The sequence below is a fragment of the Callorhinchus milii genome, unplaced genomic scaffold (genome assembly GCF_018977255.1).
Source record: "Callorhinchus milii isolate IMCB2004 unplaced genomic scaffold, IMCB_Cmil_1.0 Scaffold3, whole genome shotgun sequence".
Classification (NCBI taxonomy): Eukaryota; Metazoa; Chordata; class Chondrichthyes; order Chimaeriformes; family Callorhinchidae; genus Callorhinchus; species Callorhinchus milii.
This window is the reverse complement of record NW_024704744.1, coordinates 84,301,037-84,323,600: the sequence shown is the minus strand read 5'-3', so window position 1 is coordinate 84,323,600 and position 22,564 is coordinate 84,301,037. Positions and strand designations below refer to the sequence as shown.

General features: G+C 41.2%; 1 protein-coding gene across 1 annotated transcript in view; it reads left to right on the top strand.

Annotated features, from left to right (window-relative positions):
• plekhh2 (pleckstrin homology domain containing, family H (with MyTH4 domain) member 2) overlaps nucleotides 1-22,564 on the top strand; it is a 62,972-nt gene that overhangs the window by 17,071 nt on the left and 23,337 nt on the right. Inside the window, exons 3-8 of the mRNA XM_007892435.2 lie at nucleotides 9,407-9,469; nucleotides 18,567-18,716; nucleotides 19,382-19,465; nucleotides 19,829-19,910; nucleotides 20,604-20,801; nucleotides 21,399-22,390. Coding sequence (XP_007890626.1) covers nucleotides 9,407-9,469; nucleotides 18,567-18,716; nucleotides 19,382-19,465; nucleotides 19,829-19,910; nucleotides 20,604-20,801; nucleotides 21,399-22,390 — 1,569 coding nt within the window. The remainder of the gene's footprint in view (nucleotides 1-9,406; nucleotides 9,470-18,566; nucleotides 18,717-19,381; nucleotides 19,466-19,828; nucleotides 19,911-20,603; nucleotides 20,802-21,398; nucleotides 22,391-22,564) is intronic.

Genomic DNA, 22,564 nt, shown 5'->3' with positions numbered 1-22,564 from the left:
TTATTATAAGGTATTCTTCAGGAATTTAAAGGCACTAACTTTTGTTCTGTGCAAAGTATTTGTTCTAGCACAATCTAAATGATTACAGGAAGTATGTATTGTGGACACTAATTTCAGATCTTTCTAGGTTTTAAAAGCCAGAAGTGTTTCAAGATCTGCATAATATGTAGACGCTTGATGAGATCTTAATTACTTTTGAAAGTACAGTATTTATATTTCTTGCTGGACAATTTTAGCAGTGGCAAATTACAAAAAGGCCATTGAACCGTGAGGTACTTTTTGGTACCAACGCATACTCATTGTATTTATTCTATGCACATGTGCAGGTGCAGAGTTAAAAGCATCTTTGCAGGGTGTTTAAAAATAGTCACTGACCAAAACCCGGGAATAAGCACAGAGCGGATTTTCAAATGCAATCCAGCCACTGCTAATGTGAAGCCCGAAGCCTCAAATTTAAATAAAACTGACTCTGCCCAAATAAATGGGATTTCAACACACATGCAAGTTTTCCAGTTTCCAATGTTGATTGATTAAAAATTGGTAATTATTGTCATTCCTCCAGAAAAATACAGTCACTCAGCTTTACAGTGAATCCTGTGAAGCACTCTTGAGATGTCTTCTTAACGTAAACGATGCTGTATCAGTTACAAGGATTATAAAATCAATTCCAATCATTAAACTTTTTTTTGTCAACTGAACAATGGCTGAGGTTGTAAGGTCATAACAAGCACATGCAGCCCGCCATGGAAGTTGGGCCAAAAAATAATAGTTTGGTCACTCAATCCATAACTGTTTGTGGGACACTGCTGTGCGCAATTGTTTGCCTCGTTTCGCCCACAAAATATACAGTCAATTCAGTTTACAGTGTATTCTGTGAAGTGCTTTGAGACGTCTCGAAGACGTGATAAGACGCTATTTCAAATGCAAGGATTAGTATTATTATTTTTGTGGTCAAACCGATCACTGAAAATCGAAAAAAAATCTAAGAACAAAAAAGGTAAAACCAACATGAGTACTATCTGAAAGAAAGTGATACAAAGATCCCAAAATATACAGCATGGAACTCGACAAAACTGAATTCTTTGAATTTTGATGTGTTATTGTAACATAAAGGAAATGATATGGAGAATAGATAAGAACTCTGTGTTTATTCTGGGAGACACAAAGGCTTTGATCTCCAGAGACAATCATGTGTTTGCCTTATCATGTTGTTTTCACTGTCTATCTATTAAATTGGCTCGGAGTCACATGAGTCATTTATTGTACTTCTCCCATTTTGCTAAGTTTAGCTGGGGTTATTTTTCGTCTCCCGGTCAATTTTATTGTTAGTGTAACAGTAAGTTCGTCGACACTTTTTGTTTTTGGAAATTTAAACTTGGGTTGCCAAGCTTAGTGCCTCGCCAGGAGAGAATTTTTGGCAGATGAAACAAAGGAATGAATTGAAATGAATTGACTGAATTTTCGTAGTCAATTGTGCGGTTGGGGTGTGGGGGGTCATGGAATTCAGCCGTATTGTCATAGTAGACAAAATAGCAATCTTTTGGTATCTAACACATTGACTGGTTATATCTCAGAAGCCAATTATACTGTACATTGGCCTAATGGGTCACTAATCACAGCATTGGATTTCTGGTTAGCAGGTCACCGTGGCTAGAATAGTAAACCTCTATGCTCCCTTTAACCCCCTCCTCCCATGGATTGTTGAAATTGCATCCCGATTACCGTGACTTCATTCTGCATTGCGTTGACACAGAAATGCAAGCAGTCAATTTTTATTGTCTGCCAAGCTATTGGGATCGAAATTTTCTTTGATGCAGAACAATGGAGTCACTCAATCAATGACTGTTTGTGGGACACTGCTGTGCACAATTGGCTGTCACGTTTTGTCCATAAAATTTACAGTCAATTCACTTTCCAGTATATTCTGTGAACCGTTTTGAGACATTTCGAAGGCATGATAAGGCGCTATATCAAATGCAAGGATTATTATTATTGGAGCCAGGTGTATTTCCCACAATGACGTTTACAACAACAACAAGATTACATTTGTACCGCCTTTCACGTCGGGAGGATGACCCAAGGCGCTGGTTTATTTGACATTGAACCTTTAGCTCGGTGTCCCAGCATATTCAGTGCAGTCAGATGGGAATGATCCTTTGCAGAGATCATCGCTTGCCAGATATGAAGTTTCATTTGAATATCGAAGAACATCAGGAGACCAAGCTCCAGGTCATAGACATGGTGTACTTGTTTCCCCATGAAATGTTCCCATCAGGTTCCAATTGCAATTTTAAAAGAAATAATTTGGCACTGGGATCACACTCAAGTTTATTCCAAGCTTTTGAAGGAGATGTTCAACTTTCTGTCTGATTTTGATCTCAGCTAATTTTGTTTAAGCATTTGAATGAGATGTTAGCAGTTAATGAATTTCAGGTGCCTCCTCAGTAAATGCGATGTTCCAACAACTTACCTTATCTATAGAGTTCACCACATGACACTAATCCTCTCCATGGTAGGAAAGTGGTGTTTGTCCTGATGTTAGCCAAGGTTTCAAATTGACTCAGTTGGTAGCGTTCTCGCCACTGGGTCAGAAGGTTGTAAGGTCAAACTATGTGTCGGGACTTGTACATAATTCAGCTTGACACTCCATGTGCATGGTACTGTCCTTCAGATCTACCTGTGCTGGTAGACATTAAAGATCTGATGATACTATTTGAAAAACAAAGGGAGTTTGCATTTATGTAGCATCTTTCACATAAGATAACTTCTCTGAGCACTTTACAAAGACAGGGTCGGACACCGATCAGGGGAGAAGGGAGGAGTGAGGTGAGCATGACGATCTGGTCGAAGACTAGGTTTTAAGCCTTGACTTTATGACAGAGAGAGGACAAGATGGAGGAGTAAAGGAAAAGAGTTTCTGACCTTAGAATGTAAATCTGTCCTGAATCTCTCTCTGCGGTGAGTAGTGAGTGGTAGATTTTTGCTTTAATCAGAATAAATGGGAGTATCACTCCACATCTTAGTACAAGATGGATCAATTTTCCATATGTAAAGAAAGGGACTTTGTTGCATGTTTCGGCTTACGCTACTACATGGCAGAGGCTGCTGCAGGAATCTGTGGAATGGTGTAGTAATTGGCAGATTGCGGGCGACAAGGAGAGGGAGACGGAGCTTTTAACAAGGATCTCTTCATAGTTTGGGGATTTCTGTGCCTGTGTTGATGAATGACATTGTGAGAGGTTACTGAAGGCTAACATTTACTTTTGCTAAATAACACTCGCCCCAACGAACATTTACTGTTACTTCTCGATTCTTCCGAGTTCACTCTGCTCACTATTTTATATGTTGCATTTACACTGAAATTTGCCAGGTTTAAAATATTCAAGTTGAAAGTTTGCCTACAAAAAAAACAGTCCTCGCACTTGATCATAATTGCCAGAAAAAGCACTTTGAGATGTTTCAATGTTGCAGACGCTACATCAGATGCGAGGCTTACAAGAGCAGACGTAAGCATTAGGTGCCAATCTGAAAAGCAGCCAATTCTTGACGCTTGAATTGCTAAAATGGCTACTGAAGTGTACTTTGCTGAGTAAACAGGAACTCTCTATGGTAAGAATTACACATTGTTTGACGGGTTCCAGAATGCATAATCAGTAATCACATATACATTCAGTGCCAAATTCTGAATCTGATCCAAATTAGGATATCTGGAATTACATCATGTATTCTAAAACGTGGAACCATATTTGCACATGGGGGCAATTAACTGCCTTCAATCCCCTTCTGAGAGGAGCAGTCCTGTTTCTGTAAAGTCACACCTGCAGGCTGGAAGGGAGCAATTCGAGTTAGTGCATCGTTTTACAAAGAGAAACAAGTTGCCTTTCATGTCATGGGCAACCCCCCCCCACCCCCAGTAAAATTAGTTATTCTCTTCATGTGTGCAAATTGGCTGCTGCATTCGCCTACAAAATGCACATTCATTGCACTTTACAGTAAATCCTTTGAGATGGCCTCCCAACGTGAAAGATGCCATATCGAATTTAAGGATTATTAATGTTATGACTATTTGAACATATACATTTAAAAATTGAGTGTCTATGATGTGCAGTTGGTTTGGTAAGGGAGAGAATGCCTCAGTTCCTTTGTCTATTGGAGAAAGTCACGAAAGAAGGCATCGGTCCAACGCTGACACACACACATACGATTATANTTTTTGTCAGATTTTAGATTCTGATCAATCCACGTGCAAGTTGGTTAATATCCAAATGCTGATCTTTAACCACGATTTGACTCTTTTACTTACATTATTGTAAGCTATAAAATAGTACTGCACAATAAGTATAGTACATTATTGTGTCATTTTGCACGTTTGCTTTGCTCGTTAGATTCACAAGTTCAGTGTATCTTTATTCAAAAGGAATAAAAATTTTAAATCTTTATTCAAGAGGAAGCTAGACATTTACATGAGGGAGGGAGGAATAGAAGGGTGGAGAATCATTTGAAGTATAAAGACCAGCATGGATTGATTGGGCCGAGTGGCCTGTTTCTGTGAACAAATAGCAGGGAGTACAGTATTGAGAGAAAGCTAAGCCTTACACAATACACAGTCACTACACTTTACAGAATATCCTGTGAGGCACTTTGACATGTCCACCCAACAGGAAAGGACTATATCTAATAATAACAATAATGATCCTTCCATTTGATATAGCGCCTTATCACGTCTTATCAAATACAAGAATTACTTTAGTACTATCATTGGGAACAGGTGTAATGTAAAGGTGAGCAGGACCAGAGAGAAACTGGTGGGGAGTGTGAGATACATGCATCAGGTATGGATGGGGTGATGGAACAGATAGTGGGTGGATGAGCAGAGAAGTAGCAAAGAGTGAAAGTTTGATGAGGGGCAATGATGTGATTGATGACAGTGACCAAGTGTGGGTTCAGTTTGCAAGAGACGGGAGAAGGGAGACCAATGAGATTTGGTCAAGAGACGGTCTGAGATGAGGGATCTGAGGGAAAGGTAGCGTACAGATAGAACATATATCCAATGCAATGTTCATATTAGGGTAAAAATTGTGGGATGTGATGGATAAAATTACATAGAACTCTAAAGGTCAGAAACAGACCATTTGACCTAATTAATCTTTGTTCCTCTATTCCTTTCTACAGGGTGACCACAAGTCGTGATACCAATACAATGTCTAAAGAAATTATGATTTTTTTGGAAATCGGTTAGCTGAAAAGTAAGACTTTTTGGTCACCCTGTATAATAATAGCAAATAGTAGTAATCCTTCCATTTGATATAGCGCCTTATCCCGTCTTTGAGATGTCGCAAAGCGCTTCACAAAATATACTGTAAAATGAATTGACTGTATATTTTGGAAGCTAATTGCGCTCATCAGTGTCCAACAAACAGTCGTGGATTGAGTGAAATTATTATTATAATTTTTTTTTGGAAGGGGTTATTACTCCTGGAAAAGCGATCCGCCAATCGACTCAACAGCCGGGTTCCTACTTACTGCTAGGTAAACAAGGACGGGTAGAATAAGGAAACTTGCCCAACATTTCACCTTGCCGGAAATTGAACCCAGGTCTTCTTGCTTGCGAGGCGAGTGCTCTAACTACTAAGCTACATTTCTCATGTATAATGATTCAAAATGCAATCCTGAACCTGCCTTTAGTTAATGACCGGATTGGAAATGAACACAATTTACTCTTCCACACCCGTCTTTGGCTCAATGTTTGCATCTGAAGTCAGTTTGAAAGATCAATCGCTACCATCTTTCCTTTTCACTATGGTGAAGTTCGCCACTGTTGGCATCGATCACAGAGAGCTACATTTCAGTGCTGTTTCATGAGATTCCCTCTCATCGCTGGCGAGTTGTTGCATCACGTGCCGCCTTTTTCACTTGATACATAGACAGAAAAGGAGGGAGAGGACGAGGTAGGAGAGGAAGAGGAAACTGACATGGCATTGGAAAATCCGGAAAGGAGACCTGTAGCTCAGTGGTTAGAGCACTCGCCTCACAAGCGAGTGGACTTGGGTTCAATTCCCGGCAAGGTGAAACGTTGGGCAAGTTTCCTTACTCCACATGCTTGATAATAAGCCCTCCAAAAAAAAAATTGATCATTTCAATCTACGGCTGTTTGTGTGACACTGCTCTGTACAATTGGCTTCCGCATTTCGCCCACAAATACACAGTCAATTCACTTTACACTCTATTCTGTGAAGTGCTATGAGACGTCTAGAAGATGTGAAAAGTGCTATATCAAATGCAAGGATTATTATTATTATTAAAGGCTAGAGACAGAGACAGATTCGGAACATGTGGGATACGTCAGAGCTGTGCATAGTTGAGGACATTTTTGAACCATTAATTATGCACAGTGGAGTCTCACTCTTACTGAAGTAAGATCACTGTAATTATTGAAAGGTGCAAGATAACCCCAGTGCCTTCCTAAAACCGTACCTACGTTTGCCAGACGTATCTTCTCAGACATTCTTTTGCTGGCCAACAGTGTTGCAGACAAATTGTTCATTCACGTCATGGCTGTTTGTGGGACTTTGCTGTGTGCCTTGGGACAGGCTCCCAATGTGAAAGGCGCTTATATAAATGTGAACGTGTTATGTATTGTGCCCAAAATGGCTGCCTTGTTTTCCAAGAATGCACAGTCACTACACCCGATAATAATTACCTTAACTTTTTGATGCCATACGTGCTGTAGCAAGTGCATGGAAAACCTAAACTGATTGACACAGTCGTAAATTTCTGAAATATTTGAACTACGTTGCAAACTCTGCAAACTTTTTCTGTTGAAAGTTGTGAACCAATCACCAGCCTGGTGAGATGCCAGTCTGACCCCTCACGCCTTGATCTTGGCAACCCTCTCGCCCAGTGAATGTTTCTTTTTAAGCTGCGTCGGGGAGTTGGCTTTATTCCCAGAATAACAATGGGAGCTGCTGTCCTCGACAGAAAATCCAAGCACAAGAATTCTTGAAACTGCTGGGGCATTAAAGCAGCAATGAGGTTCAAAAGGTGCCACTCTTGTGAGTTGTACAAGCAATCCTTGGTCTACCTCTCTATCCGCTCAACCATCAGTGGACGAGATTTAAGCCATTCTGTCCCCTCTCTCTGGAACCCCATCTTGGATTCCCTCAGACTCACTTCCCTCCTCTTTCAAGGCCCGTCTCAAGATGTACCTCTTTGAGCATGTTTTCCTATCCCCGAACCCTTTGGGTACCCAACCAACAATGAACAAAGTCAAGCATTTTGATACATCTTCCCACTATATAAACGTAAATTGTATTGTACCTATACTGGCACCTCAACGTATGGGGGTGAAGAAAGCAGCACACCGTGAATCCTGTGCATTTCAAACTGACTTTCAAACTTAGATCATGCACTTGAGTGTAAGTCTAGACTTTGAGCTCAATCCAAACTTGGACTTAAACTCACTAATGTTCTGACTCAGAAGCAAGAGTGCTACCAACCGAGCCCAAATAATGGGCAAAAGTATTTTAATTTTGCTTACAAATGTGCACTGGCTCACATTGAGTCAAAATGCATGACCACATCACTTGTGCACAATAAGTAATGTATTTATTCTATCGGCCTCTCCACACCCAAAAATTTGCTAGATTAGTTTTTACACAAGGATAAACCCTTTAATGTATGATGCTGAACTGCACCACCCATTTAGGAGTGAAATCAGGAGGCGTTTTTTCACACAAAGAGTAGTAGAAATCTCGAACCCTCTACCCCAAAAGGCTGTGGATGCTGGATTCATTCAAATTGTCAAGACTGAGGTGGATAGATTTTTGTTAGGTCAGGGTATCAAGGGATATGTGTCAAGGGCAGGTAATTAGAGTTGAGGTACAGATAAGCCATGTTCTAATAGAATGGCGGTACAGGTTCAAGGGGCTGTATAGCCTACTCATGTTCCTATTAGCCTGCACGCAATGACAATATCAATTCCCCAGTCAGTGGAAATTAACTTGCTGTGGAAGATATTATGACCAGGCAGGACCTTCCAGGAGATTTGTAAGGGCATTATGTAAAAAAAATTGAAAACGTACCATAATCTCTCCCATCGTTGGTTTCAAAATAAAACATAAATTAAAAATCCTTCATAACATTCAACAGTTAGGAAGGACACAGTGTACTGCCATTCTTTAATTAGTGAAAGAAAAAAACATTTAGAGAAAGGGTAGATCAGCGATTAATTTTCATGGCGTAACTTCGTAAATATCAAACTTTTATGTTCTCCACAATTCCCTTGTCAGAATTTGCATTGATTTTATTTTACAATTGCCTCAATAACCTGCGAAGCTCTGGAACGTACAGCATGATTCTTCTGTCGTGAATCATTTCTAATATTTCAGGGATATACAGCAGATTTTTTATTTTTATCAAAATGACCAATGCCAGAGGCAGGACTTTGAGCTCACAGTCTAGGCTGATGCTTCAGTGCAGTGCTGAGGGAGCTCCACTGCATTGTTTAAGAGTGTCATGTGAAGGGCGCTATATGAATGCAAGTTGTTGTTGTTGAGGCATTAAACCAAGGTCCCACCTGTCTGTTCAGGAACACATTAAAGATCCCATGGCAAAATTCAAAAGGAGAAGGGAGTTCTTCCCAATGTCCTGACCAACAATCTCCCAGAAAAACAATGGTTATTAATTTCATGGTTGTTTGTGGAACATTACTCTGTGCAAACTGGCGGCCAGTCACTACAATTGTACAAAAACTTTGTGGAGTGTTTTGATACAGTGGCTCGGCCCGAAGCTAACCAGCTGTCTCTGACGTTTTGATTTGCAAGCCGGAATTCCAATGTGTGGTGGAGCCCAGCTTCCCAACGCACCCATTTAAAAAGGCTATTAGTTTGTGAGGTGGGGGATCGGGGATCCAATGTTCAGCACACCCCAGGATTACTGCAGTGTTAATTATACAGTTTAACAAATGTCATGGTGTGATGTACTGTAACATTTGTTAAGGGTTTCAACAGTGTGCTATGAGTGCTGAAAAAGTCTTGTGTCTTGTGGGCCCTAATTACCAATACAGACTGCTGTATGGTTGCTATAATGTGTAAATATTAAGGTATTCTTAAATTTACCACTCTATAAGTACTTTTAAATGGAAAGTAAAAGGTATTAGTTTGGCTTTTTTATGTAAAATCTTTAGTCGGTATGTTTAAACTCGCCTTAAAGAAAAATAAAACCACTACAAATGTTTCAAAGGAAGGAAATGGTATTCAGAAAATAGTAGGGATCTGCCATGGGTCTAAGGAGTTGGCGGAACGGAGCCGATGGGCTGAATGGCCTCCTTCCACTCCTGGCTCGAATGTATCAGTGGAACAAATGCTGCATCGTGCTTCATGTTAACATACTGTCTTCTGGTTCCTAGATGCAGCAGCTGGAGAGACAAGTCATTGATGCCAACCGCCGTGCAGAGAAGGCTCACCAGCAGGTATTCTGTGAAGACATATCTCACTCTCGCTTAGAGTGTGGCATTTCATTTGATCATGTAGAAGAATAACGCTCAGGTTGAAGAAGCCCCGAGTTGACTTGAACTCTTATTCTGTGCCCCATTTAATTTAAATGTTTTCCTGGGCGGGGGAGCAAATTTCGTGTGCAACCCTTCACTGGCAGTTCCTCTGAGGGGCTAGACCTGAAGCGTTGTACTGGTCTTCCACTTTCAGGTGCTAATCCACCTGCCATGAAGCTCCAGCCTATTCTATTTTTATTTTATTTATCCCACTGTAAATATGTAATATCATGCTTTGTAACTCTGCATTGGCAGCTATGTTCAAACAGACTTTCTAAGTACAAAATCTTACAGGTAACCGCCAGGCCAAAAGTCAGTCTGTCAGGACAACTAGCAGAAACTCTGTTTTGCAGGTCTCCGAATCTCTTAACATGGACTTGGTTATTTTTAGATTCTACTGTGAATATGGTAATTTAGATATAATATGTCAGTGTGGCATAGTTAGTAGCACTCTGGTTCAGAAGGTTGTGGATTCAATCCTGACAATTGGGACTCTGACCTCACTATCTAGGCTGGGGTATCAACACAATGCTGTGGAGCACTGCACTATCAGAAGTACCGTCCTTCAGATGAGAAGCTAAACCGAGGTCTCATCTGCCTGTTCAGGCGGATGTTAAAGATTTATAACGCAATTCCTAAAGAGAAGGGAGTTTCTCCTGGTGTCCTGGTCAACAATCCTTTTATCTAAAACAGATAAAATTGATCATTCACTTCATGGCAGTTTGTGGATAAATTGGCTTCTACGTTCACCTACAATTCTAATCAATTTAAGTTAAGATAAAATCCTGTCAAATGCTTTGATATGTTTCAATAACGTGAAAGGGTGCTATATCAAATTTAAATATTATTACTATTATTAATAATGTGGTTTCTAATATCTCATTGAGAGAATAAATAAGTTAAAATGGTAAAGTGCAGTGCATACGTACACAAATAAATATGCAACATTCAATGCACAAAACAAGTGAAAATTAGAGCTACCTAATACATTACATGTAAAAACAGTTAAGTGATGTAAAAGTAAGCAGCAGGAAAAAAAATACTAAGACAACATCTGCAAGTTTGGGACACACACCATCAGTTTTATTAGTGTATTTAACCAAACATTTGGGGAGGATTTTAGGCTGTGTAGTAGGCATTTATTGAAAGGGTAGACTTAATTAAAATTCTTGGCAACAATGAAAAAAAAAGTCACAGTTACTATTAAAAACATTGCGGGTCCTCATACGTACTAAGCTTTAGGATTTAAAATGTGGGCTTACTAATGTAATTCCTTATTCCCATTGGAATTCCTACCAACCACTACTTTCACAACAGAAGTAAGTTGGGTCAAACATTGCTAATGTGACCTACCTCTCAGTAACTAGAAAGAGTTCCCACTTGCACAAAGTTTCCCTGTTGGAAATGGTGCATTTTAGACTCCTTTATGTTTCCTTTGGATGAGATGTTAAACCAAGTTACTATCTGCCTGTTCAGGTGGACTTTAAAGATTCTGTGGCACAATTCACACAGAGAGAAAAGAGTTTCTCCCGGTGCCCTGGCTAACAAACCCCTAAAACAAAATTGGTCAGTCATGTCATAGCTGTTTGTGGGACATTACCGTGTGTAGTTCTGCTGCTGCATTTGCCCACAAATACATAGTGATTACATTTCACAGTACAGTGTTACAGTGCAATAATTATTACTATTATTTCCAGTAACTGCCATTATGAATTTTGGTTTTGATCCACACCTGAATCTCTAGATTTAACATTTGATGTTGTTTCTTCCACTGTACTTTTTTGCCTTTGCATAAATTGAAGCTGCCGTTCAGTAGCAAAGGGAAAAATGAAGCAATTTAGTGGGAGGCGTAGTGTATGGGTGGGAGCGCTAATGAGTGTTACAGCTAGCTTGTTCAAAATAGCTGGGGCAAGATTATATCAAACACATACAGAGCAGTCTGAATATTTCACATAACTTTGATATCAGGATGTTATTTGAAGGTCTAGAAAGCAACAGACGCTGGGTAACTAAAACTGCTTCACAGGGAGAAATTAGTTCAATTGTTAAAACGAGGGAAAATAAACACATATACAAGGGAGATGGAAGTAAAGGGAGGAGGGGTGGGAGTTTGTGGGGAGTATAAACACTGGCAGTAACTAATTGGGCTGAATGGCCTTTTTCCATGCAGTTTCGCTCTATGTGACTGCATAAAAATGCCTTCACTGATTATGCTTTTATGCAGTAAAGTTATGAACCTGAAAAAAACATGAAAAGGGGGTGACTGTTTCTTCAGCTCTTGCTCAACACATACTGCCAGCACCAGCATTGCATGTGTGTTATTACAGGTATATTATTAATGATAATCCTTACATTTGATATAGCACCTTTCATGTCATGGGATGTCTCAAAGAGCTTCATAGGATTTACTGTAAAATGTACCGACTGTGTATTTTGTTTGAATGCATATTCATGTTGCCCTGCAACCTCCTCTCTCTCTCTCCTCCCCCTCACCCCCCCTTACATTTCGCACCAAAATACCCGAACAGATAATCCACTACCCAGGAAGAAATAAATCACACTGTAATCCTACAAAACATTTAAATTTTTTTTTAAAAAAGTGTTAACCAAAAAAACCCTGATTTTATAATAATAATAATAATCCTTGCATTTGATATAGCGCTTTTCACGTCGGGAGGACGTCCCAAAGCGCTTCACAGAACACACTGTAAAGTGAATTGACTGTATATTTGTGGGCGAACGCGGCAGCCAATTGCGCACAGCAATGTCCCACAAACAGTCGTGGATTGAAAATGACCAATTTATTATTGTTTTTGGTTTTGGAGGGATTATTATTAGGCTCTGTGTGGAGTAAGGAAACTTGCCCAAGGTTTCGCCCTGCCTGGAATTGAACTCAGGTCTCTAGCTTGCAAAGCGAGTGCTCAACCACTGAGCTACAGGACTCCACATTTAGATGAACGTTCGTTCCATCCAAGGAAATGAAGTGACAACGTCATTGCTAGCATACATCAAAAATTGTACCATCCGATGATTTTAACGTAGAATCATTCAATCATCAAAAGTTACTGCATAGTAACAGGCCATTTGGCTCATCAAGTCTGCACTGGTGAATTTTCTCCATATGAACCAGTTCAGTGCCCCTCTCTCTCCTCCCCATGCGCTTTTACCATTCCTCATCATTATTATAGTATTATTTTGAAATGTTGAACTCCCATCCTGAGAACAAGATTGCTTGTCATTCTGAGCTAAACTAAAGGCTGGCGCCAAAAAGCACTTGTCGGATTTCTTTTTAGTAGAGCTGATGTAAAAGTGCGGAGCAGGTTGCGTTGTGAAACAGTCCTTAGTGCCAACAAACAGCAAGCGCTCCATGCTGTTAGGTGACATATGCTCTTTGCAAAATGAGATACAACAACAAAAACAGCAACTTGGATTTATATAGCGCCCTCCACGCTGGACGGCATCTCAGAGCGCTTCACAGTAACGGATCCCGGGACCGAGCCAGGGGGAGGGGGAGGAAGGTGACCAAAGGCGCGGTCGAAAGGAAAGGTCTTCAGCATAGACCTGAAAATAGGAAGAGAGGGAGCGAGACGAAGGGAATGAGGAAGGGAGTTCCAGAGCCTCGGGGCATAGTGGCTAAAGGCATGGCCGCCGAGCGTGGACCGGAGGACTCGGGGGACAAGGAGGAGGCCAGACCTTAGTTATGAATTGGGACATTTTCCACTGTGTAATAGAAACGGTTTTACTGAACCTCGCTCTGTGAAAAGCGCCCTGAGGCTGGTAAATAGCAGTGGGGCCTCTTGCAGATTGAAAATATGCATGAATTTACTGATGTGGCTGCAATTGTTTACTTAGTGTTGATTTTGTGTTGGCGCAGGCTGACTGGCCAAAAGTAGCTCCTCCATTTTGTTTCTGCCCAGAAAGACATAAAGATGTGAAAAATACATAAATGAGAGTACGAGGTCCCGGTTCTCACTGTCTTACTGGATTTTTTTATGTAACCGTTAAGCTTTCCAAGGCCTCCGAACAGTGAGCCAACAACACATCATTTACAATTTTATGAGCTATATACAAACAAGGATTTCCTTTGACTTGTTTTTCCTTACATTCCACGGTTTCCGAGGCTATGTTCCCTGGCTTGAAATTGTCGATTGCTACATTGTGATCTAAATTACATCCACACATCACTCACTATTATCCTTATTAGTCACTCCCAAATTTCCATAACTCCAAATATTTAAAGTATTTAATTGGGTTATTCAAAAGGATACAATAAAATAAAATATAATCCTTGCATTTCCTTGCATTTGTGTATAAATGGCAAGCTGTACATCGCACCAATCTACCTCCATTCACACAAGATGCATAAACCGTGTATTTATTGTTTAGTATTCTGTGTAGTATTTCAGCATCAAACTGTACCATTGTTAAGCACTCCGAGGGCGCTATATAAATTCAAGTTTTTGTTGTTGAATAATGCTCCCAATTTTACAGTGGCGGTAGCTGAAACAATATATTTCCAGATAGCAATTAGAGCACATTAAATTGGGGAACAAGAGGAAGCCCAGATCAGCAAGAAGGCAACTTTGGTACGATTAACATGTTGTGATAATAGTTTGAGTTGTTACTCATATGTAATGATCTGGAGACCTGTAGTTCAGTGGTTAGAGCACTCGCCTCGCAAGTGAGAGACCTGGGTTCGATTCCTGACAGGGCAAAACATTGGGCAAGTTTCCTTAATCCACATGCCCCGTTTACCTAGCAGTAAGTATGAACCCGGTTGTTAGTCAATTGGCAGATTACTTTTCCGGGATAATAATTCCTTCAAAAAAATAATAATTTGGTAATTCAATCCACAGTTGTTTGTGGACACTTCTGTGTGCAATTGGCTGCTGCATTTCGCCCACAAAATACATTCAATTCACTTTACAGTATATTCTGTGAAGCGCTTTGAGACTTCTAGAAGATGCGATAAGGCACTACATCAAATGCAAGGATTATAATTATTATTTTGATTATCTGGAGCTTTGTCCTGGGAATGCCATCATGACAGAGGCGTTTTATGATGATATCCAATCTGACATTGTACCACATAGAACTATCGCAGAACTAAGGCTCTCCCAGAGGGAAATGACTGGTTGCTTAGAGGATTTCCTTCTTTACACTGCAATTTGAAGGTGTGGGGGGCATAAAAAGCATTAAACATGTCATTTAAAACTAAACTCACAGTTTTAAAACTTTCACTAAAGTTTGGAAATATACAACTTTTGTTTTAAATTTAGCACTGATTAACATCAGATCTAACTGGTAAAAATCCAAAGGATTCAGATTAAACCCCAAAGATGCAATCAGATCATGTGCAGTCTTGTGATTTTCTTGCTCTACTTCTGTGCGCTCTGGGAAAGTGTATACATAGGAATGCAAGAACAGGAGTAGGCAATACGGCCTATTTTAATAATAATAATCCTTATGTTTGGTAAAGTGCCTTTCATGTCAGGTGGACGTCCCTAATTTCACAGGATGTACCAATAAGTGTAGTAACTGTGTTTCGTGGGTGAAAACAATTCTATCGTTGTATTGCATTGTAATAATAATTAGTAATCCTTGCATTCGATATAACAACAACATGATTACATTTGTATAGCACCTTTCATGACAACATGATAAGATATAGCATCTTATGTCGTCGAGACATCTCAAAGTGCTTCACAAGGTAAAATGCAGTGACTGTGTATCTTGTGGGCATTATTGTATCAGGGTAAATTTTATCATTTTAAACCCATTTCACTGTTTTTTCTATGTAATCCATTAATACCCATACATACTGATTATTTGCAATCTCACATTTAACAACTCCATCAATAGTAAAAGGGTGCAAAATCTGTGTCAATGGTATAAGACAGAGAGGAGGTGAGACAATCTCAGTTGAGCTGAGACTTTGTGGGCCAGTATTGCATTTCCGCACTTTACTTTTCCAATGCAAGACATAATTTTACGTTCCATTTCTCCCAATGAACAGTTTTCCACCTCCTCTCTTCCCACCCCAGCTCCACCAAGCCCCCCAGCCCCACCACCAACCATCAACCCAATAAATTGCAATGTATACCGTCAAGATCACAAGAAGCAAGGACTTAACAGAAACTAAAGATAAAGGGGAAAGAAAAGTACAGAGATGTAAATGGGTATTGCAGGGGAGATCCAGAGATGTACAACACCAGCTACAAGTTGCATTTACATAATGCCCTTCACTTGGGCTAACCTCCAGGAGCACTGACATATTTTCTTACCTGTCTGTCTGTGGCACATTGAATATAGAACTCCACTATTTTAGTCTGCGCAATTGGCAATGCTGATACGAAAGACCTGCATTGCTTTTAATTGCGATTCCAGAGCTGATAATAATCATAGCCACAATACCCCTCCGTCCCCTATTTATACTTCAGAGACTCACTACAAAGCATTTCAGGTTTGATTCCAAAAAGCCTTTCTTGGAAAAAAAGATCTAGTCAAGAGATTGAGGGTCACCATTACCAGGCACATGGTGTCGGCAGTCTATTTAGCCCTGGGAAGGAGGAGTTGGGGACCAAATTGTATAATCAAGTCCAATTCTGTCCTTACATTATAATAATAATAATAATCCTTGCATTTGATATAGTGCTTTTCACGTCTTCTAGATGTCTCAAAGCACTTCACAGAATATACTGTAAAGTGAATTGACTGTATATTTGTGGGCGAACGCGGCAGCCGATTGCCCACAGCAATGTCCCACAAACAGTCGTAGATTGAAAATGACCAATTTATTATTGTTTTTTTTTGGAGGGATTATTATTTGTGGAGTCCTGTAGCTCAGTGGTTAGAGCACTCGCTTTGCAAGCGAGAGACCTGAGTTCAATTTCAGGCAGGACGAAACCTTGGGCAAGTTTCCTTACTCCACACGCCTAATAATAATCCCTCCAAAAACCAAAAACAATAATAAATTGGTCATTTTCAATCTACGACTGTTTGTGGGACATTGCTGTGCGCAATTGGCTGCCGCGTTCGCCCACAAATATACAGTCAATTCACTTTACAATGTGTTCTGTGAAGTGCTTTGGGACGTCCTCCCGACGTGAAAAGCGCTATATCAAATGCAAGGATTATTATTATTAGGCGTGTGGAGTAAGGAAACTTGCCCAAGGTTTCGCCCTGCCTGGAATTGAACTCGGGTCTCTCGCTTGCAAAGCGAGTACTCTAACCACTGAGCTACAGGACCCCACATTGTGTCTGTCTACCAGCGCATCAACTTCAGAAATCTCGCTCTTGCCTTCAGATGCCTCAATGCCTTTGCCCCACCCAATCTCTGCAATCACCTGCGGTCCTATTCTCTCTTACACACCCTCTACCCTGCCAACTCTGGCCTGCTTCATGTACTCCACACCGCTATTGAACTTTCAGCTACATTGCCTTCGCTCTCTGGAACTTTCTTCTGAAGTCCTTGTTTGCCCTCTCTCTTTACCTCTCATACTCAGAATTCAGCTAAAAACCTATCTCTTTCAGCCATCAACCCCTATTTCTCTCCCAGCTCAGTGTCTCGTTCAAACTATGCAAAGCGCTTTGAGACATTCTTCTAAGTTGCCGTTGCTCATACACGATCACCTCCATTAAGTGTCTCTGGGCAATGATCAGAGTTTTAAAATTTCACGTGATTTTAGCTAAGAGACCCCATTTGCTTTCCATGAGACCCAACATTCAGCTTAGAAAGATGTAACTTTCCCACATACAGTCATTGGAAACCTTAGGCTTTCATCGGGTCCAAGAGCAAAGCTGTTTTAGTTCTGCCGACAAACTTATATTTTACAGCATGAGCTACGGGATGAAATTCATTTCTGTTCCAGTCTGTCGTTCCAAGGTGTTGCAGTGAATTACGCTCTGGAACATTCTCTCAAAGGCACTGCCAACATTTTATCTCACCGTCTGGGTTTGAATGGTTTCCATGGATACGGTTACTGCCGTGCGAAACATACATTTGATTACATGGCAGCAAACTCAACCTCTAAATGTAATCATACAGAAGGCTCGCTCGACAAACCATTTCATGTGTGTGTTTTCTTGTCATTTCAATACAAATATCGTAACGTAGAAATACTTATGCCCGAGTGAAACTCTGGAATGTCGGAAACCTGTAGCTCAGTGGTTAGAGCACTCGCCTCCAAGCGAGAGACCTGGGTTTGATTCCAGCAGGGTGAAACCTTGGGCGAGTTTCCTTACTCCACATGCCTGATGATAATCCCTCAAGAAACTAAAATAAAATAATGATTTGGTCGCTCAATCCACGACTGTTTGTGGGACACTGCTGTGCGCAATTGGCTGCCACGTTTCGCCCACAAATATACAGTCAATTCACTTGACAGTATGTTCTGTGAAGCGCTTTGAGACGTCTAGAAGACGTGAAAAGCGCTATATCAAATGCAAGGATTATTATTATTAGTCAGATATGATATTGTATTATAAACACTCACAGCCGTGCTGCTCCTTTTAATTCAGGGAAACCTGTGACTCAGTTCGATCAAAAGTCTTGACTGCTTTCGGTGGTAGCACACTTGCCTCTGGGTCAGAAGGTGTGGGTTCAAGCCCCATGTCAGGTCTTGAGCTCCTGGATTAGGCTGGCACTCCTGTGCAGTGCGCGGGATAACTCCACTTTGTTGGAGGTGCATTTCAGGTGAGGTGTTAAACCAAGGTTCCATTTTCCTGTTTTTAAGTGGACGCCATGTGAAAAGAGAAGAAAGTTTCTCCCAGTGTACTGGCCAACAATCCTCCAAATATATTAGTCATTCACCTCAATGGCTGCTCGTGGGCTTTTGCTGTGCACAGAATGGCTCCTTCATGTGCCCACATAAAGCAATTACATGTGTCCTTGATAGCAAAGTACTTTGAGACGTTTCAATACAACAAGGTGAAGTTCTTCATTTTTAGTTCAAGATACTATGACGGGTATTTTACTGAAGTCTCCTTTTCCCCCCCCGTTGCCATTTTGGGTTCTCAGGTTCGTGTTATGGAAGAGAAGCTCAAGGCAGCCAACGTGCAGACCAGCGAATCAGAGAATCGGTTGTACAAGAGCTGTCAGGATCTGGAGACTCTCATAGTGGAGAAGGAGGACATCATTCAGCGCTTGGAGCTGCACCTGGATGAGCAGGTGCGCTGCTGCACCAAACCTGTTCTCTGCTTCTGGGAGTGTTTAGAATTCTAGAATGTTGCAGCACAGAAATGGACCGGTCCTTCGCTCCACACGATTAACCTCAATCAGGTTCCACTTTCCTGCTCGCGCCCCAAACCATTTGATATTCCTTCAGGATACGCTTTAGCTGGTTAAAGAAATGCCAGCAGTATCCAAATGCACCCTCTACGGTTCCCGAGCCTTGAAGCTGCGTCCCTCTGGAGAAAGTATGCGCATTCCCTGCCAGACACGGGACATTTCCTCGTGTAGGTTCATGGCACTGACTGGTTTGAATACTCTTAAGCATGGTGATTGGTTTCTGCATGTGTCAGACACCTGGCTGACCATTAATAAATTAACAAATAAATAACTATGTATTCTTCCTCTTCAAGAATCTATCCGTTTTTAAAAGATTCATTGGCTGTACCTCAATTTGTCTGATGCAGAGAACTCCACATTCCAACCACCCTCTGTGGAAAGAATATTCTCCAACGTATAATTTCAATTCCTTTTACAATTCATCTCAAATTTGTGCCTTCTTGTTAACGACTTGCCAATGGTGCGAATAACCGGTTGACTATATTGCAGTGAAGGGTTTGTGTGTGACGACAGTGTGATTCTATGAGTATGATTTTGAGTTACAGAAACAAATGCGAAAACAGGAGACCAGAATAATCGAAGACAAAGCAGCTAAGATCAAGGAGTGGGTCACAAAGAAGCTGTGTGAGGTAATTCTATGTTATTGCACATTTGCAGAAAAATCAATACAATATCATATCTGACTAATTCTTTTGTGAACGGCACCTATGGTCTACTCTCCCTTCTCACTTGCTTGGCATCTGCCCTCTGTCAATGTGAAACACTCTGAGCCATTATGCTACATGAAGGACACTATATAAATGTAACTTGTTGTTGAGTATGTTTCTGCATGGAGATGGATGACCTTAAAAATAATGGAATCCAACTTGTTCCATAAGCAGCAGCTCCATTCACCGCTACACCATCGGGGCTGCCTGTACTACAATCTGTTCTTAATTCAAAATCTATTTATATATATTTACATTCATTATTTCCTCTCAATCTGATCACAGCTTGAAATTGAAAATCAGAATTTGAAAGTCGCCAGCCAGCAGCAACTGGAGCTCACACAGACTCTTGAAACCAAATTACAAGGTAACAGGCCATACATCTCAGACCTGTGTGGTCACTGAGTGACTGCAGCATCCCATCGTGCATGGTTACCAATTCTTCTCTTTGCGACACGTCAACATGTGTAGGATGTGATCGTTTCTTCCTGGTGCTGTCCGTAGCAATTTCAGTGCCCGCGATGAGTGTCACATCGTTGACTTGCAGCGTCCTCCCGACGTGAAAGGCAGTGTACAAATGTAATTTGTTGTTGTAGTTGTTGACTTGCATGCCGCACTAATACTCAGGATATACTGTAAAGTAGAGTGACTGTGTTTTATAGGCGAATGTGGCCTTCAAGGTCTCGCAAAATACTAGACATTTCCTAAATTTGAAGGCCATGATTTTGCAATTTTTAAAAAAGACTAGCTTCCAAAGTAAGACCAAGCGCAAGGTATTATTATTATTATTATTATCATTATTATAGCAGAACCCCATTATAGTTTGTTATGAGGCAGGTTTAGTCATAGGATCATGGACCCCATTCACTGCATATGCCCCTCCGCAACGACTGGCTCCAGTGCTAAAAAAAATAACTGATGTCCGCCTCATCGCGTCGCTGCTGACATCAATTCCAGCACATTGAAAACAGAAGTGCAGGCTAGCCGCTGCCTGCGGCCTTGTTTGTAAGGCTGGATGGGTTTGATGGGATTTCGGACCTTGGCTTTTTCTTTCTTTCAGCCCTGACAGGAAGCCGAGGACCAAAGTCGCCTTCTGGTTTAAACAAAACGTCAGGCGAAGCTCGACGGCTCAGCAGCCTAACGTTCGGGTACTTTCAAGGAAATCCCCAAAGTCTGCAACAGAACGCTGGTCTGAATGATGGCAGCACATCAACCGCATCACGCCTCGAAGCTAAGCTCCTAGACATACAGCAAACAGGTAGATAAAACTCACTCTATACGTTGCAGTATAATCAAACAAATCTAATCTTGGTAGAGAAAATCAATGACGCAATGATAAATCCCTGATACCTTGAGCAATGTTATATTTCATAAAACATTAATACAATCGCGGATAGAAATTCCGCTAAGGTCTCCTAATGGAACGTTTCCGAGTGTGCAGATTTTGGCAAATTGTTGAATTCCACTTTAACTTTGAAGCCCTTTTTCTATAATTCTTGCAAGAAACTTGCAGAAAAACGGCTTCAAAATTAAATGCTGTATTTAGCAGCATTTGACAATGCTCACTTGACAAATTCTGGGTGCTCTGAAGTGGGTTAACAGAGCAAATATAGACCCAGGTGAAATTTCTGTCCAAAATGTGTCCTTAGTTTTCCTTTTTAAAATGTATGGTGAAAATAATTGTAAAACCATAGTGAATCCTGGGTTACAACCATTCCATGAACACAAGAGAGTTGCATCACCAGCCCTCTGCTAGGTTTGAAGTATCAAAATAATTCTACAGAAGAAGTTTTACAACAAGCATTTCAAGAGATGAAATTGGAAATAGATAACTTTGCATGTTCACCTCTTGCAGAGAAAGAAACCATCAGGAGATCGCAAATAAATGCAGTTCAAGACACCAGAATTGTTCAAAAGGCTACCTCCCAGACTGTCAGCAGCCACGAACAACAAAGTCGGAAAGGATTGGTTGGGCACCAGCTTGCACCGAGGCCAAAGGACGAATTCATGTCCCTAAGCGATGGTAGTTCTGATGAAGAAGAGAAGAAAAAGAGGCCAAAGTCCAAATGTGCATCTAACCACTCCAACCACATGTTGGAAGAAGGAATAAGGCTCAGTCACTTTGGGAGTGAGATATACCTAACAGCGTCTGATGACAGTGGTTCTGCCTATGAGGATGAGGCAGCGAGGGTCCTGCAGGCCGAGAGAAAACCCTCATCAGTGTCAGCAGCAAAGACTGAATCTCCCAGGACTCTGGACCAAGTTTCAGCTGCAGCGATGAGCTCAAAACCACTGAGCAAAAGAATGGTACAAGACCATTCTTCCGATGAGTTGAACAAGAAATTCCAGTCCCAGAGGCTAGATTCTTCATCTTCGTCCAGTGAGGCAAATACTCCGAGCCCAATTGTAACACCAGCACTTACCCCGAAACACGCGACCCCCACTCCGGCTACCAGTATCCAATCCATCCATTCCTCGGCTGAGTCCAACTCGTTTAACAATTTACCGTCTCCGAAACTCCGGAAGCTGAATGTGTTCAGTTTGAACCTGGCCACAACAAAGAAACATTTCAGCCAACCGCAGCTGTGTACGGATCGGCTGTTCGGCAGAAACCGAAACGCCATCAGTATGGTGCGGCCACTGCTTCACCAGGAGACAGACATTGACACAGACGAGGGTGAAAGTGACATTCTGGAAAAGATGGAAATGGGCTTTGACGAGGGAATGTTCTTGTACGACCCTTCTGAAGTGCAAAGCCCAGAAGAGCAACATGAACCGGGAGACAGCCCACCCAAAGCCTCCAACAATAAACCCCCAACGCCTCCTCTGCACAGGTTCCCTTCCTGGGTAGGGTCATATAGGAAATTTCGAGAACAGGAGAAGCCATTCACCAATCGCGCTCCGCCTCTGATTATTCCACATCACTATCACCATCCTTAATACCATTTCCCTGCCGTCTCTTCAGTATTCCTTAGAATACTGTTGGAGGTGCCATTCTTCGGATGAGACATTAAACCGAGG